The sequence below is a fragment of the Daphnia pulicaria genome, chromosome 8 (assembly GCF_021234035.1).
Source record: "Daphnia pulicaria isolate SC F1-1A chromosome 8, SC_F0-13Bv2, whole genome shotgun sequence".
Lineage (NCBI taxonomy): Eukaryota > Metazoa > Arthropoda > Branchiopoda > Diplostraca > Daphniidae > Daphnia > Daphnia pulicaria.
The window spans coordinates 15,739,669-15,753,337 of record NC_060920.1 but is presented as its reverse complement, the minus strand read 5'-3'; the positions used below and the strand labels follow the sequence as shown (position 1 = coordinate 15,753,337).

The 13,669-nt window shown below is 41.5% G+C and overlaps 3 protein-coding genes across 5 annotated transcripts in view; 1 reads left to right on the top strand and 2 right to left on the bottom strand.

Moving 5' to 3' along the window:
• Nucleotides 1-116: 116 nt before the first annotated feature.
• LOC124312650 (RNA polymerase II subunit A C-terminal domain phosphatase SSU72-like) lies at nucleotides 117-1,229 on the top strand. The gene is made up of 5 exons (XM_046777140.1): nucleotides 117-291; nucleotides 414-557; nucleotides 626-765; nucleotides 837-952; nucleotides 1,021-1,229. The coding sequence occupies exons 1-5, from the start codon at nucleotides 215-217 to the stop codon at nucleotides 1,120-1,122; spliced, it is 579 nt and encodes a 192-aa protein (XP_046633096.1). The 5' UTR covers nucleotides 117-214; the 3' UTR covers nucleotides 1,123-1,229.
• On the bottom strand, nucleotides 1,161-3,768 carry LOC124312648 (large subunit GTPase 1 homolog). Its single transcript, XM_046777137.1, has 8 exons — nucleotides 3,538-3,768; nucleotides 3,354-3,476; nucleotides 2,981-3,283; nucleotides 2,200-2,907; nucleotides 1,862-2,129; nucleotides 1,588-1,799; nucleotides 1,383-1,519; nucleotides 1,161-1,304 (listed from the first exon to the last, which is right to left on the bottom strand). The coding sequence occupies exons 1-8, from the start codon at nucleotides 3,652-3,654 to the stop codon at nucleotides 1,202-1,204; spliced, it is 1,971 nt and encodes a 656-aa protein (XP_046633093.1). The 5' UTR covers nucleotides 3,655-3,768; the 3' UTR covers nucleotides 1,161-1,201.
• Nucleotides 3,769-4,349: 581 nt separating this feature from the next.
• The window catches only part of LOC124311813 (calbindin-32-like), a 40,890-nt gene continuing 31,570 nt past the window's right edge, over nucleotides 4,350-13,669 (bottom strand). For all 3 annotated transcript variants that reach the window (XM_046776170.1, XM_046776171.1, XM_046776169.1), the window contains exons 3-12: nucleotides 10,605-10,690; nucleotides 7,779-7,868; nucleotides 7,397-7,483; nucleotides 7,207-7,263; nucleotides 6,917-7,000; nucleotides 6,684-6,739; nucleotides 6,556-6,601; nucleotides 6,281-6,337; nucleotides 5,772-5,843; nucleotides 4,350-5,104 (exon numbers count right to left, since the gene is read on the bottom strand). In XM_046776170.1, coding sequence (XP_046632126.1) covers nucleotides 4,952-5,104; nucleotides 5,772-5,843; nucleotides 6,281-6,337; nucleotides 6,556-6,601; nucleotides 6,684-6,739; nucleotides 6,917-7,000; nucleotides 7,207-7,263; nucleotides 7,397-7,483; nucleotides 7,779-7,868; nucleotides 10,605-10,690 — 788 coding nt within the window. In that variant the 3' untranslated portion in view covers nucleotides 4,350-4,951. The remainder of the gene's footprint in view (nucleotides 5,105-5,771; nucleotides 5,844-6,280; nucleotides 6,338-6,555; nucleotides 6,602-6,683; nucleotides 6,740-6,916; nucleotides 7,001-7,206; nucleotides 7,264-7,396; nucleotides 7,484-7,778; nucleotides 7,869-10,604; nucleotides 10,691-13,669) is intronic.

Sequence of the window (13,669 nt, the reverse complement as noted above, 5' to 3'; positions counted from 1 at the left end):
AGCTTTTGATAAATTAAATCGAATCAAACTATGTTTTTTAACACGAAATTTTTGGTTCAAAGCTACCAACTGATACATTCCATCCATTTATAACTTTAAGATTATTGTGAATGAAACCTAGCGGGAGTAATTAGTGTTGATGGTGTTTCGTCTGCTTGATTTTATTGAATCATTCATTTCGGTCGTGTTAAACAATTTATAAATAAAAAAGAAAATGCCGCAGCCATTAAAATTAGCTGTTATTTGTTCAAGTAATATGAATCGCAGCATGGAAGCACATAATTTTTTGAGGTATTTTGTATGTTTACTATTTCGGAAAGCTATGCATCGTTGTTGTTCTTTTCTAAACTGAAGTATTCTGTTAACTGTCACGCATTAACCTTAAACAAATGTTTATTATATTACTTCCTTAGCAAGAAAGGATATCGAGTGCAATCATTTGGAACTGGAGACAAAGTGAAATTACCAGGTGCAGCCCCTGACAGACCCAATGTATATGAATTTGGGACACCTTATGATGACATCTATCAAGATCTCTTGCAGAAGGATAGAGAATTGTACAGTTAACTTCAAATGCAAATATACTTGAAGGAATCCACATTACAATTACACATTTTTATTGTAGGTATACTAGAAATGGACTTCTTCATATGTTAGACCGAAACAGGAGAATTAAACCCCACCCAGAGAGGTTTCAGTCGACTACAGAACAATTTAATCTTATTCTTACATGTGAAGAACGAGTTTATGATCAAGTAATTGAAAGTAATAATGAAAAATTTGTTGTTATTTCAGAATTCAGATATAATCAGTTCATCTATTTTATTAAAAACAAGGCTTGGAAGGCAGAGACAGTCAGACTACTCCTGTTCATGTGGTAAACATTGAAATTCAAGACAACCATGAAGAGGCAACAATTGGTGCATTTCTCATGTGTGAATTGGTGTCCATGGTAATAATATTGAGCAACTTTATTTTATTTTAATGGCTATTTTAAAGTGTTTTAAATTGGTTATTTAGATGGCCAACAGTGATGACCTTGATAATGATATTGATGAAATGTTGCAAGATTTTGAAGCAAAATGTCAACGACCAATACTACATTGTCTTCTGTTCTATTGATACACATCTCATATATTACCATATAAAGAAAAACGAAGTATGACCATCAAATTGTATTTCCAGTATTTGATACACAGGCTCACTGATCCAAATGAGCGTATACTCTACGAAGCTTTTCTCGTTTATGTTTCTTGTTATGTTTTTTCCAAGGTTTATCACTTTCATTCAAAGTGGTACAAGATCTAAAAAAAAGAAAGACATTTACATACTTACTATTATTATAATTTATTTAATTTAACTGAGGTAAAACAATTATTTACCCTGGAAAATTGGAATTCGTAGCAACTCCTTTAGTATGAGTTTCACCTGGAGTAGATGCGCGACCTTTACTGTGTGCAGTTGACAAAGACTGGCTGAAAAATGCTTGGTCAATTGACTGAGCATTATTGTAGTTGGTCTATTGACAAATTTAAAAAAATAAAATAAAATATTGTTGATCAAAAAAAAATATATAAAAATTCATACTTTGGTGACTCTTAATTGAAAAGGTGTTGGAGCTGCAGTCGTTTTTAAAGGTCTGCTTTTTCCCGCTCTAGTATATTCTTGAAATTCACCCGCATCTATTTCTGGAGGTGGGTTGCAATAGAGTAGTTTACCTTGGACAAAATCTTTCAATATATGGCGTGACGAACGAGGATTGTCCGGTAAGCCTCGAGCCGTCATAAAGCCTCTCATAACTGTTTCCGTAAAAGAAATGTCAGAAAATGCTAAAGAAACAATGAACATAGAAAAATGTTACATCCGTAGGCATTGAGTAATTCTTCCGAAGTCGGGGGTCGTGTTGCGTCTTCTCCTTCACTTGGTTTCGGAATGAAAATACCGTAAGTGGACTCCAAGATGGAACGTGGAATGAGAGATGCGACCAAGTTCACTGGTCCAACATGGTCTCGCATTTGGTCGATAGGTAAAATGCCCCAAATAATCATTTCGTGTTTAGTTGAAACAAAACTAGGCATAACCAAACCAGGGCAATCACACAACATCAAGTCATCATCTATGTTTAACGTCTGTATAAAGACAAAAGAAACAGATAATTAAGAAAATTGTTGTCAACACATGTATAATTTGAGTCTATACCTGGAAGTGTTTGGTTTTTCCAGGAGTAGCAGAAACGGACACCTTCTTATACGTAAGTAAAGAATTGATAGTAGAACTTTTACCGACATTAGGGTAACCTACAAGTCCAACAACTGAACGACCCTCTTGAACTTTTCTTCCTTTATGAATAGTTTTGAAAAGTTCTATGAGCTCTATTCCTGATAGTAGTCGGGTACTGTTTTTAATTTTAACACTATCTTCGGATGAATTTGGTTTGTTTCCTTGTTTACTTTCGTCTTTTTTAGTTTGATCAGCAGTTGGTTCGGTTACGCCCTCGGTCACTTTAATTTCTGTAACTGATTCATTTTTTACAATACGGGATTCTTCTTCCTGTTCTTCGCTTTCTTCTACATCTTCATATTCACTGTCATCTGTGTCAATTTCTTCTACTTCTTCTTCTTCTAATATCTCTTCTTCTTCTTCTTCTTCTACTTCCTCCTCTTCCAGCAATTTCAACTTGCGTAATTGGTTGTTCTGGTTCTCCTCTAATGCCGAGAAGAAAGCAACAGGTAAATTTACAGTGTCAAAATATTCGGCCCAATGTTGACGCTGTTTTTCACTCAAGAAATCTGCTTTATTAATAAGGATCAGATTCATTTTTTCTTTGCTGGTTTCCACGACATATCGTTCCAGATCCTCGCAACGAAACAGCATCGGATTTCGAGCATCAACAATCTGAACAACAACCTATTTACCGCAAAAAAATAAATCATGAAACATTTAATAACACTTATATAACCATTGAAGTACTTATACATACATCACTACGTTCAATCACACGCCATAGTTGTCTCCAGAAATCAAGATTTTTTTCATAAGGTGTTAATGTAACACCTTCAATTTCCTGCAATTCAGAAAGACCCTTACGCCATGCTAAAAAGGCTTCTCTTTCAAGTTGCTGCAATTCTTCACCACTAGTGGTTCTGTCCCATAGTGGTCGTCGAGGAATTTTGAGATGGGAAGCATTTTGAACTTGAGCTTGCTTAACTTTGTTTTTCTCCTCTGCACTTAACAAGCCATATGTAGCTTGAGTTTTAGCAAAAGTAACATTAAGTTTTTCAGCCTGAAAAAAGTGCATAGTATTGAGATGACAGATTTCTTAAATCTTTACAAAATAATTAAACTTGACTTACTGCAAACTCGGTTCCAGCTAGCTCTGCAGTTGCCAGAAACTCATCGAGCTGACTTTGCTCAGTGACAGATTGCAAATTCAAACGTCCCCAGTCATAACCATCATCGAGCTCTGATGTGTGCAACTGGTGTAAACAATTTTCTATATTTATAACTAGTCAATTTATAATAAAAGCATTTTAATACCATGGTTGGGTCTCCTTTACGGTTTTTGCCTCTCCCTTTCCCGAAACGATCTTTAATGATTGCTCTTCCAAGTTGAATCCCTTTTTTCCCCCCTAAGGGACTTGTTTTTTTTCCCATTTTCGGTTAACCTCTGTCAATCTACTTTGATGACACAAGATGCATACAATATGACAATATTTCAGTAATTTTTCGACGACACGAGTTTATTCAAGCCATACAAGCAGACGATAAAACAAAGATTGCAAAACGTGGGCGCAGTCAAGTTGCTGGCATCTAGCGGCGTTGTTTATAACCTTTCTTAAAGTCCACATTTATTTTAACAACCCTTCGGGTAATTCTTTAAAAATACTACTTTTAATAACTCTCAATGGTTTTAAGCAAATTTATATTCTTAAGAATGTCAATACACTTTAGTGTCGTGCGAGGTGCGATACATGAACTCTAATTTTTAAAAGGTTTTCATATTTGGCCATTTCAATGTTCTATTTCCATTTTTCCATTGACTCCAGTCTGCAATCAGCGTATCTGCCGCCGCCCATGAACAAATATACTTTCCTATCGATTCGACCATTCCTTTTCATTTCTTTTTTCGATGCAGTTCAATTTTTTGTTATTGTGGAATGAAATTGAATCCCATTGAGAATAAGAAATGCATTCGCTTTCTACGGTATTTTTATGCGATATTGCACTTTAATCTTTTCCAACAACGAAACTAAGTTTCTCATGTTCAGGAACCATGGTATGGACAACAACGATTCAAATATGTCTATCACGCATCCGATGGTGGGAAATAAGTTGAATGGAAATTCCTGTTTTCGCTTTTTGATCTTGTATATTTATACGGTGGAAGCGACCGTTTTTGTCTCGTTTATAACATGAACAAGTTTATGAAAGAGGAAGGAAAATGGTAGAGCCACAGAAAGGAAAGCAGACACTGAGGGGCGATCCGTCACGAATCTACTAGAAACGATTTGGTATATAAGAGATGACGATGTATTTAAAAAAAAATGGATCAAACTTGGTATAAAGAGGGGTAAAAATGACAAAATTCCCAACATTACAGACTAGAAACAAACGTCAATCAATAGATTTTCGAGTTTTTGCTCATCAGCAAGCGATACAGTATACTACTACCGTGAAATAAATGCCCAACCAGAAAGAATAGAGTCGGAAAACATCATGCAGCAACTGACTTTTTTGGCCAGCAAGAAAACAATTCTTCTTTTCTTTTCATTTTATTTTTTATTTTTAAGAGTGCAAGTGCAAATGTCGTCGGACTTGACTCCTTCGGCGGGCATTCGTGAATGGGAGACATTTCTTTTTTCTTCATCGTCATCATTATGTTTTGGACGTTCGGAACTTTTCGTGTTTTGCTGTCCCTTCCGTCGTGTGTGTTGTTTTGTTGTTGTTGTTTCTATTTGGATTTGGTTTCGTCATCTTGGCTGTGTTTGGACAAGGCTAACAGGATCATGGTCAGCTCCTTCTTGCTGATTTTCCCGTCGCGGTTAAAGTCGCAGCCACGAAGAATGGTCTCTTCAAAGTCCAGAAGATCTTGGGCATCGTAATCCTGAAATAACGTCCAGTCGACAAAACAAACGTGGGCGTCAGAGAATCTAATAATAATAATAAAGTCTGTGGATGCGATGACATTAGAGCGATGGTATATAAAGCCGCGTGATTAATAGTATATTAATATTCTTCCATTTTTCTTTTTTCTTATTGATCGTAGATAGTGTGAGATCTCCCCGGCTATATTTCAAGCTGCCAAGTCGGGCAGCAGCTATTGAGAGAGTAAGAGAACGAACTAGAGAACTCTGTAGATGTGGAGCTGTTAATGATGCAGTTGGGGGGGGGGGGGGGGGGGGGGAGGTGAGTTGAAGTGAGAGAGACAGAGTGACTGGCTATAGATATGCAAGGAGATACTGGACCCATGTGGATTGCGTCAGTCTCAGTCTTGCTATTCTTTCTCTCTCTCTCTCTTTCTCCATTTTATTCCTGCTCCAAGGAAATTAGGACGTCGTAATGAATGTGCGTGAACTCTCGGTCCGGCCGTTACTCAACCCGCCATCCACCCATACCCTCTCTACAAAGTTCATTAAATCCACAGTTTCAACTTTTTTTTTTCTCTCGATGTTCTCGAGTGGAACGGAATAAACTTATTGCGCAATAATAACTAATAAGGGACTAGGTTGTGCAAAGGAACCCAAGGGGAAATTATTATTCAGAAGTTTTACCTTTTTCACAAGTTCCAGGAGATCTTTGAGGAATCCGCGAAGTTCTTCGTTCTCGATCGTGCCATTGTTGTCCTGCGCATAACAAAATACATAAATACATAATAAATACGAAATCCGATTTGATATGAGACAGCCGAAGATAATTGCATAGAAGTATTCTGTCCAAATAGGATTAGTTTTCCCTTTTTTTCTTTCCTTAATGGACGTAGGGTTTGAGCCATCAGTCGCTGGATGTCTATTCTCACTCTCTGTCGACAGCGACCCTGTCCGCCTGTTACGGATGCCCAAACTCATCAAGAGGGCTTCCGAGTGCCAAGATTCGGCAAGGGAAAGACGCACAAGACAATTACAGACGCGGGATCAACGATAGAAGGAGCAGCAGCCCGTTGGCGGGGATGAAACAACATCACCAACATTGTCATTTGGGAGGAGGAGGGGGTGGGACTACGGTTTGCTAACGCGATGCGACAGCACTCTCGGAGCTTATAGGGAACTTGCTAGCAACTTACTCTGTCGTAGAGAGCGAAGACTCGTTCGATATCGTCCTTAGATAGCACCGTCGGGCCCTGATGGCATCGCCGGAAGTGAAGACAGCGAAGAAACGCAAGAAAAAATGCCAGGATATCCATTACGTACATGGAGAGAAGGAGCGAAACCAAAAAGATTGATACGTGTCATTAGGTGATGGGCTGTGGGTGAGCAGCCATCGATCTGAATCGACAGCCGATAATTAAATAGAATGCCTCTACTCCGCCAAGACGGAAGGGAAGCCCAGCCCCATTACCTTGAAAACTTGGCGGCACAGGAAATTCTCGCGGACGGGAAGCAGCCTAACAAGTAATGGTGGTGTTACACACAATTTTCAATCTAAAAATGTCATTAAACAAAAAGTCAAAGTGTTTTCAACCTTACTTGGACATTTCAGAGAGCTGCAGCTTGCCGTCTCGGTTGGCATCGAATACTTGCAACTAGAAACCCGGAAGGAAAATCAAGGGAGATTAATAGTCGTCATCACAGTATTAAAGTGTTGTGGCCATTGCCGGGCTGATTGCAGCCCTACAACGACGTTTTCACTAATAGTTACAAGTCTGTTTTGTCCGTCTCTTCTAGTCGAGTATTAGTGGCTGAATGTGAGCCTCACTTACCATGGTATCCGTGTACTCGATCAGCTTATCCTCGGTAACCTCCTTGTCGCGCTGAGCCTCGGTTAACAAGTCACGCAGGAAATTCTTGGTCGAGCAAGAGGATTAGGTGATGTAACAGACAAAAACGGTGGAAGGGGGAAGTAAAAAAAAATAAATTTAATATGACAATTAAAATCGGTTCCATAGTAATTGGGTGCCGCCAGCAAACTGGAAGGCACCACCACATCAAATCAAATCGATTCGTTTGCGGGAGTGACGCAATTTGATCTCGCTGACGTGACGTGACCTACTTTCAATTCGTCGGCTTCGATGAATCCGCTGCCGTCAGAGTCGTATTCCCGCCAGATCTGTGCGTGCGTCCAAAACAAACAAACAAACAGATGAGATGCTGTTTAATTAACAATTCAATGTTGTCACAGTTGCAGATTGCCGGCACAGTCGGCAGTCGTAGAGTATTTGTACGGTTCCATTTTGATGTACCTTCATGAATTCAACGCTAGAGTCCAGTGGATTGTCGAAGCGGAAAAGTAGCAAAAAGTTTTCCTCCATGGGAAGTAGTTGGGCCAACTGGGCGTGCGCATGGTCCCGCATGATCGAGTGCATACCGAGAAAACGAGGGCAATCAAAAATTAAAATAATTGTAACGCCATTGTTGGAACAACGACAAGAGCCAAAGTGGAGAGCGGAGCAGCATCAATATAATAATGCAATTATAATGAGGCAGGTAAAGTCTCTCTACTCTCTTTCTACGTCTCTAGGAGGTGGACTATCGAAGCAAAGCCCCTCGGGGGCGTCTGTTTTTGGATATGATTGGACCAATAAGTCCTTGTATGCGTAACGAACGCTGCTGGTCTGTATATACCTCGCGAATGTCGATTTTCCCGTCCTGGTTATCGTCGTAAGCCTCCATGAAGCATTGCTTCAATTCGGCCAGCATGGCGTCTGACACGACCTGCAATCAAACAAACAAACAGACAAATGTAGGCAATCAATGCAGTCTGAAAGAAAAAACAAACAAATACAACAAATACACAGTCGCAAGAAAACGCTAGACGACGGCTAAATATAGCGCGCCGCGATATTTTTCTTCCGTCAACAACCAAGAAACTGTTTGTGTGTGCGCACACCGGCGTTTTATCGATTGCCATCGTCTCTCGTTTGCAGCTCGGTAGGTCAAATAAACGACGGCGGTGGCTGGCGCTATATCCTATACATTCAACGGGTTTGCGGGACCGGTGCTCGACGTCTATCGTCCACAGTGGCGTAAATCCCTCACAATCGACATCGGGCGACACACACACACATACACACATATTACACGGAATAATGGCACACACACGCATCGCATATAAAATATCATCAGCCAACAACAACAAAGCAACAACAACGACAACAACAACTTGCCATCGCTGCCACTTGATCGACCGTCAAACTCGAAATCATTCCTCATTGCGTGTGCGGTGTCCTTGATGGCGATCGATGGGGCCCTACTTGAACAACACGGTCAATTCTTTTTTCTTTTTCCCTTTCGATAGCTCCGTGAGTTGTCTGTCCGTGCGTTGTACGAGAGTGGATAGCACGGATATTTTTAGTTTTATTTTTTAACGTCAACTGCTGCTGCTCTTGCTTGTCCCTCCCAAATCTTAACCGACGTCCGTTTACAGCCCAGCAAAGAGCTGGACGTACGTGAAATACGTCGCTAACGATAGTTTCGTATTATGCTGGACTTGGCTTGGCACGATAAGAAACATTGTGAGCCGAGACGGGAGCGACACAATGACAGGCCTTTCACATTGACTCCCAAACGAATTTCCATTTGGACGTGAGTTAAAGCCAATAGTTTAAGATAGTTCAAGTCCCGTCGTTGAACATGGCACTAAAGTTGGAGAGTCACGATGGCCGGCAGTCTTAAACTCGATCGAACGACATTGAATATAGACGAGTTGGCCGGTTCCGACAACCAGACAACCATGTGTCCTGTCCAGGTTGCACTTTGGGACCCGATGGGATGTCACAATTTTTTTTTGTTTTCCTTTTCTTTTTAGGAAGTAAAAGAGGAAAGATAAATATTGTGACGTGATTCGATTAAGGGGGGGGGGGGGACTGCAAAGAATAGAAAAAGAGAACTTGAGCCAAAGGGCCCACGGTATAATCGAGAGGGTAAATAAAAATGGCAGAGAGAAAAAATAAATAACGAAATGTGCACAAATAGGTCGTATTGACAGTAGAGCCATGTTGTAATAGAAGTTGTCTCTCTTGGGCGTGGCCTTTTTTTTCCCCCTATATAATAATAAACGGGCAAATACGCACAGCAATGAAACGTGATGTCGATAGACATCACTCTGCGGGCGGTGATATCTCTGTCCATTTTCACGGGCTATCAAAACGAGAGCAATAAAAAAAAAAGGCCAGCTAGGACAATCGAATTGCATCTCCGCCTGTCCTATAAGCCGCCGAAAATGTCTCCTATTTTTATTTCTTTGTTTCTGTCTCTCTGTGCATGCTGGCGGCTCTGTGCTGGGCAGTTTCATCATCCCAAGCATTTTGACGCTGTCAACGACCAGTTTTGATACTGAAAACCGTCCACTACGTATATGACACTGTTACACATGAGCACGCACGACCCAGACATTGATCCGCCCGCTCCTACTCTCGCTCCCTTCCAGCTACAGTCATGAAGGGCGGGACCTGTCAAGTGTGGACCCAAGTTTCTTGCGTTTTCTTCACTCAAAACTTCGCAAGGAATGTTGCAACTGCTGGTGGCTCCTTCGAGCCTGTCGACTCCACCAAGAGAAAGTGATCCTTCATCGCTAACGTCTCTCCCTAATACTGTCCAGCGCGCTCCCGCTCCCAGTAAATTGAGAATGCTCGCGCGACTAATAATCATCATGCACGAGCACAGCGTTGACGGAATACCGCAGCGGGGCGAGAGAGAGGGGAAGGACTCATCGGGTGACAGCCAAGTCAATTATTACTTAGTGCAAGTGCGGGTGGAGAGCCGTGAATCAAACAAAGCTTCCATACACGTATACCAGTACATACTATTTAGAATGATAAACATCCGCGAGCCAGGGCATCGCGTAAAACAGTCCGCCCGTTTCCTGAGCGCTTTAGATTGTCGTCATCATCAGCAGTTTTTTAACTTGCCGGAGGGGCGCGGTGTATCACGCCACGACTTTTGGCGAGTTCGCCAAATGTTCGGAAACTTTAGGGCCCAATTTACAATCAAAGTTGGGCATTTCAGTTTTCAACTTCCAAGTTTCCCGTATATTTTCTATTGCCCAGTTTGATTCTTCTTTCTCTTTTTTCCCTAGTACCAGCTGAAGGGATAATAGTTTACGGTATAACAAGACCTATCGGCGATAAAGTCGTCGTTCATGACTGCAGTGCTGTCGCACTATGCAAATTCGAGACGACCGAATCATCTAGATTCCAAGCCCAAAGGAAATGGTGAGCTCCCGGCGCATAAAATATTCGTTTCTGATCAATACATTTGAGATGGAGGAATTTTTTCAAAACATTTTCTATGCCTTGAATCGAAGCGAAAGGGGATCGTATACCGATGTAATTCCCAAATCTATTTCCATCCCGTCACTCAAGATGATAGGTTGATAGTAACTAAATCTACTATCGTTTTTTTGACATAGGCAAACATTTCCCCAATGTAAACATACGGCTAAACACTCACCTCCGGCCCGACGTCCATGATGTTGACGCTGGATACAAACTCCGCTAGGAAACCGTCCAATTCAGTGCCTTCGATGTAGCCGTTGGCTGTCAAGCGAAGCAAACAAATAAAAACATGTTAGATTGTTCAAATTTGTCTAAACCGTAAAAAGTCGTAATACTAAACGAAAAGAATGTAACAACTTCCTTCCATTCCAACGCCATAAACGAACAAAACACGTAGCGCAAATGCAAGTGTTGTTGTTCTATTAACGGCGTTCGGAGGTGTTGATTCAAGGCAGACTATAGCCCGTAAATAACTAGAATGGTAATAATAACCTCACATATTACAACCATCCAACAACCATTTCCGAGTAGGATGAATAAAATGATGCAACAACAACGAAAAAGAACACTAAAGAAAAACACGTAACTCATAAATTTAAAAATAAAAGGAAAAGAAAAAAGAAAAAGAAAACAGAAACGCGCTACAAGATAAAATGAGTTATAGGTTATTTGCATCACGGGCTGGAAGTGCGCTCTCGTGTTGCGTCTTCTTCTTCTTCTTTTTTTTTTTTCTTTCTTCCGTGTATCCCCCGGACGGGAATTTGGTTTTTTAACCGCCCATTTATTCAAAAAAATGCGGCAGGGAGAAAAGGCTATATAAGTGCTACATAGAGGCGAAAAAGGGAAGGAAACTTTGTGCCGAGCCTGTTGGAAAAAACTCGGAAGGGATGATGCCATTTTTCCCATTTGGGAAGCCCTGAGCTTTTCCCTTTAGCGGCTGTACGCGCGCGCTAATAGGCCCTCGCAGCAGCAGCAGCAGCGGCGGCGGTCGTACTACTATAGTACTTATAAATGGGCATTATGATTGCTATCAAGACAAAAACATTGCTGCTGCTGCTGCGCCTGACGGGTCGATGGCGGGACAACCGAGAAGAAGACGAGCGCCGAAAAGAAGGAAAGCCTTAATAATCTAAAGAGTCCGGGCGCACACACACACACACAGGGTTTTATGGCCAGAGAAACACGTAAGCCGCAATATGTGTAAGACATTTGATAGGCGGGCCCAGCAGCATCCGCATCAGTAAACGTTACGGACACAAAGCTTGATGGAGGGTATAAAGAAAGCGCTGGATGACGAACGACGGTATATAGGAAATGGCCAACTATGTGTGGGCCTAAACATTCAGCAGCACTGAGCCTGGGAAATGGATTGACGAGTCGACCGCTCTTTTGGGGGCTGATTTTATTGGCGAACCCCCTTTAGTGATTTCCCAGTGTCGCTATAGTAGCCGGTCGTGGTAGCGCGGTAATCTATGAATATTTTACAACCAAGCCAGCAACAATAATAAACAGCATGAGACAAATGATGGGCCTTCCTGTATAGCCGGACAGAGAATGTATTCTCCATCTTATAACCGGAATATGCCAAGCAATATCAAAACGGCCTCTTGGCCCAGGGAAATTGCTTTTCCAAACGGAGGGGCTTTGATAATATACCGACAGCACACATAGCCAGTCCCGCGTACACGTGCCGTGCCGGTATATTCGCTATATCCCCGCCGCCAACGGCTTCTATCCGAATCTTGAATGGGGTTTCCCAAATTATTCCTCGCCAGAAGATTGCGACGATGCTCGGCTGCACTTACAACGACAACCACCCCCACCCCACACAAAAAGTCGAACGTATAATATAAAAATAGTTGGTTGTAAAAGGATCACCATCAAGCCACATATGGGCCGGTCTATCAAATACTTTTTCCCTCCAGCAGGCTCCATTACGAGAGAATGGCGCGAGTGTGTATCATATAAAGAGCAAAAAGAAAAGCGGATGACGAACAATAGAAAAGAAAAAACAGCCAATGAAAAAGAGAGAGAGAGGCTGCTTTATTTTTCTCCCGTGTTTTTTTCTTTTTTTCTATTCTTTTTTGTTTATGTGTTAGATCTTCGTGTCCTGGTCGTCTAACAAGGACAGGAGAACTACAAGAACCCGAAAATAATACAAAAAAAGACAAAAAAAAAAAAAAAGAGAATAAGTTACACGTACATAAATAAATAAAAAAAAAATAAATAAGACAGCTCAGTGGCAACAATAGTCTCTGCGTTTCTCTCTCTCTTTTTTTCCCTTTTTCTTTTTACTCTCTGCAATGCGCCAGCATCCGCTCGAAAAGAGCCGGGAGCGCACCACCCCCCTTCGCTTGCATCCCCCAGTCAGGGCCCTCTCGTCATTTTGAATAAAATTTCATTCAGTCTTCTTCTTCTTCTCTCGCCTGCTGTATATTATTATCCGTCTTTTCTTCGTACTCTTTTCTCCAGTTTCCTTTTCCATCTCGACTTTTCTTCTTCTGTGGTGCCTCTCTCTCTCGTCTCTCGGCTTTTATTTTATTTCTTTTTATTGGACTTTTGACTGCATTTTGGACGCGTTCGTTCGTTCGTTCGTTCGTTCGTGTGTGCCGCCTGCTCTCGCTTCTCTCCGAGTCGCTTTTGTTGGCATTGTTGACTTTATTCTCCCTTCGTTTCCTATTTTCTTTGACTGGCGCCTCTTTTGTGCACAAGCAGAATAGCCAGAGATGGCGAGGAGGTACATATATACATCACATACTTGACATTATTTGCATATTGACAGTCAGCCACCCGAGTTTTTCGAGAAAATATCAACTTGCTCCAGCACGGAGAAACCATTAATCATAAAAGAGATGCACAACTCGAGGCGCAAAGAAATGGATTGACTAAACATGTCGTCATGGATGTATATATACTACTACGAGATTTGGGCGACTGTATGCATCCTCACATGTATTTATCTAACATCGTCATTATAACGCACAAAAGCTACACATGCCGACTACTGTGTAGCATCTTCATCATCTTCATTGAAAATGCAAAAACCCCCTCTTTTCAATTGAGTCGTCGACAGAGTCTCTGGAGGGGAGCCGGCGGGATACGTGGGCAGTCCCTAATGGCTGGAATGCTGGATGGGGGATACGTAGTGTAATTGAAAATTGTCGTAAGAGCGAAAGAAAAAAAAACCAAGCCAAACGGAGGAGCCCAGCAACTCTCACCTCAGCCTTGATTACACTCTAT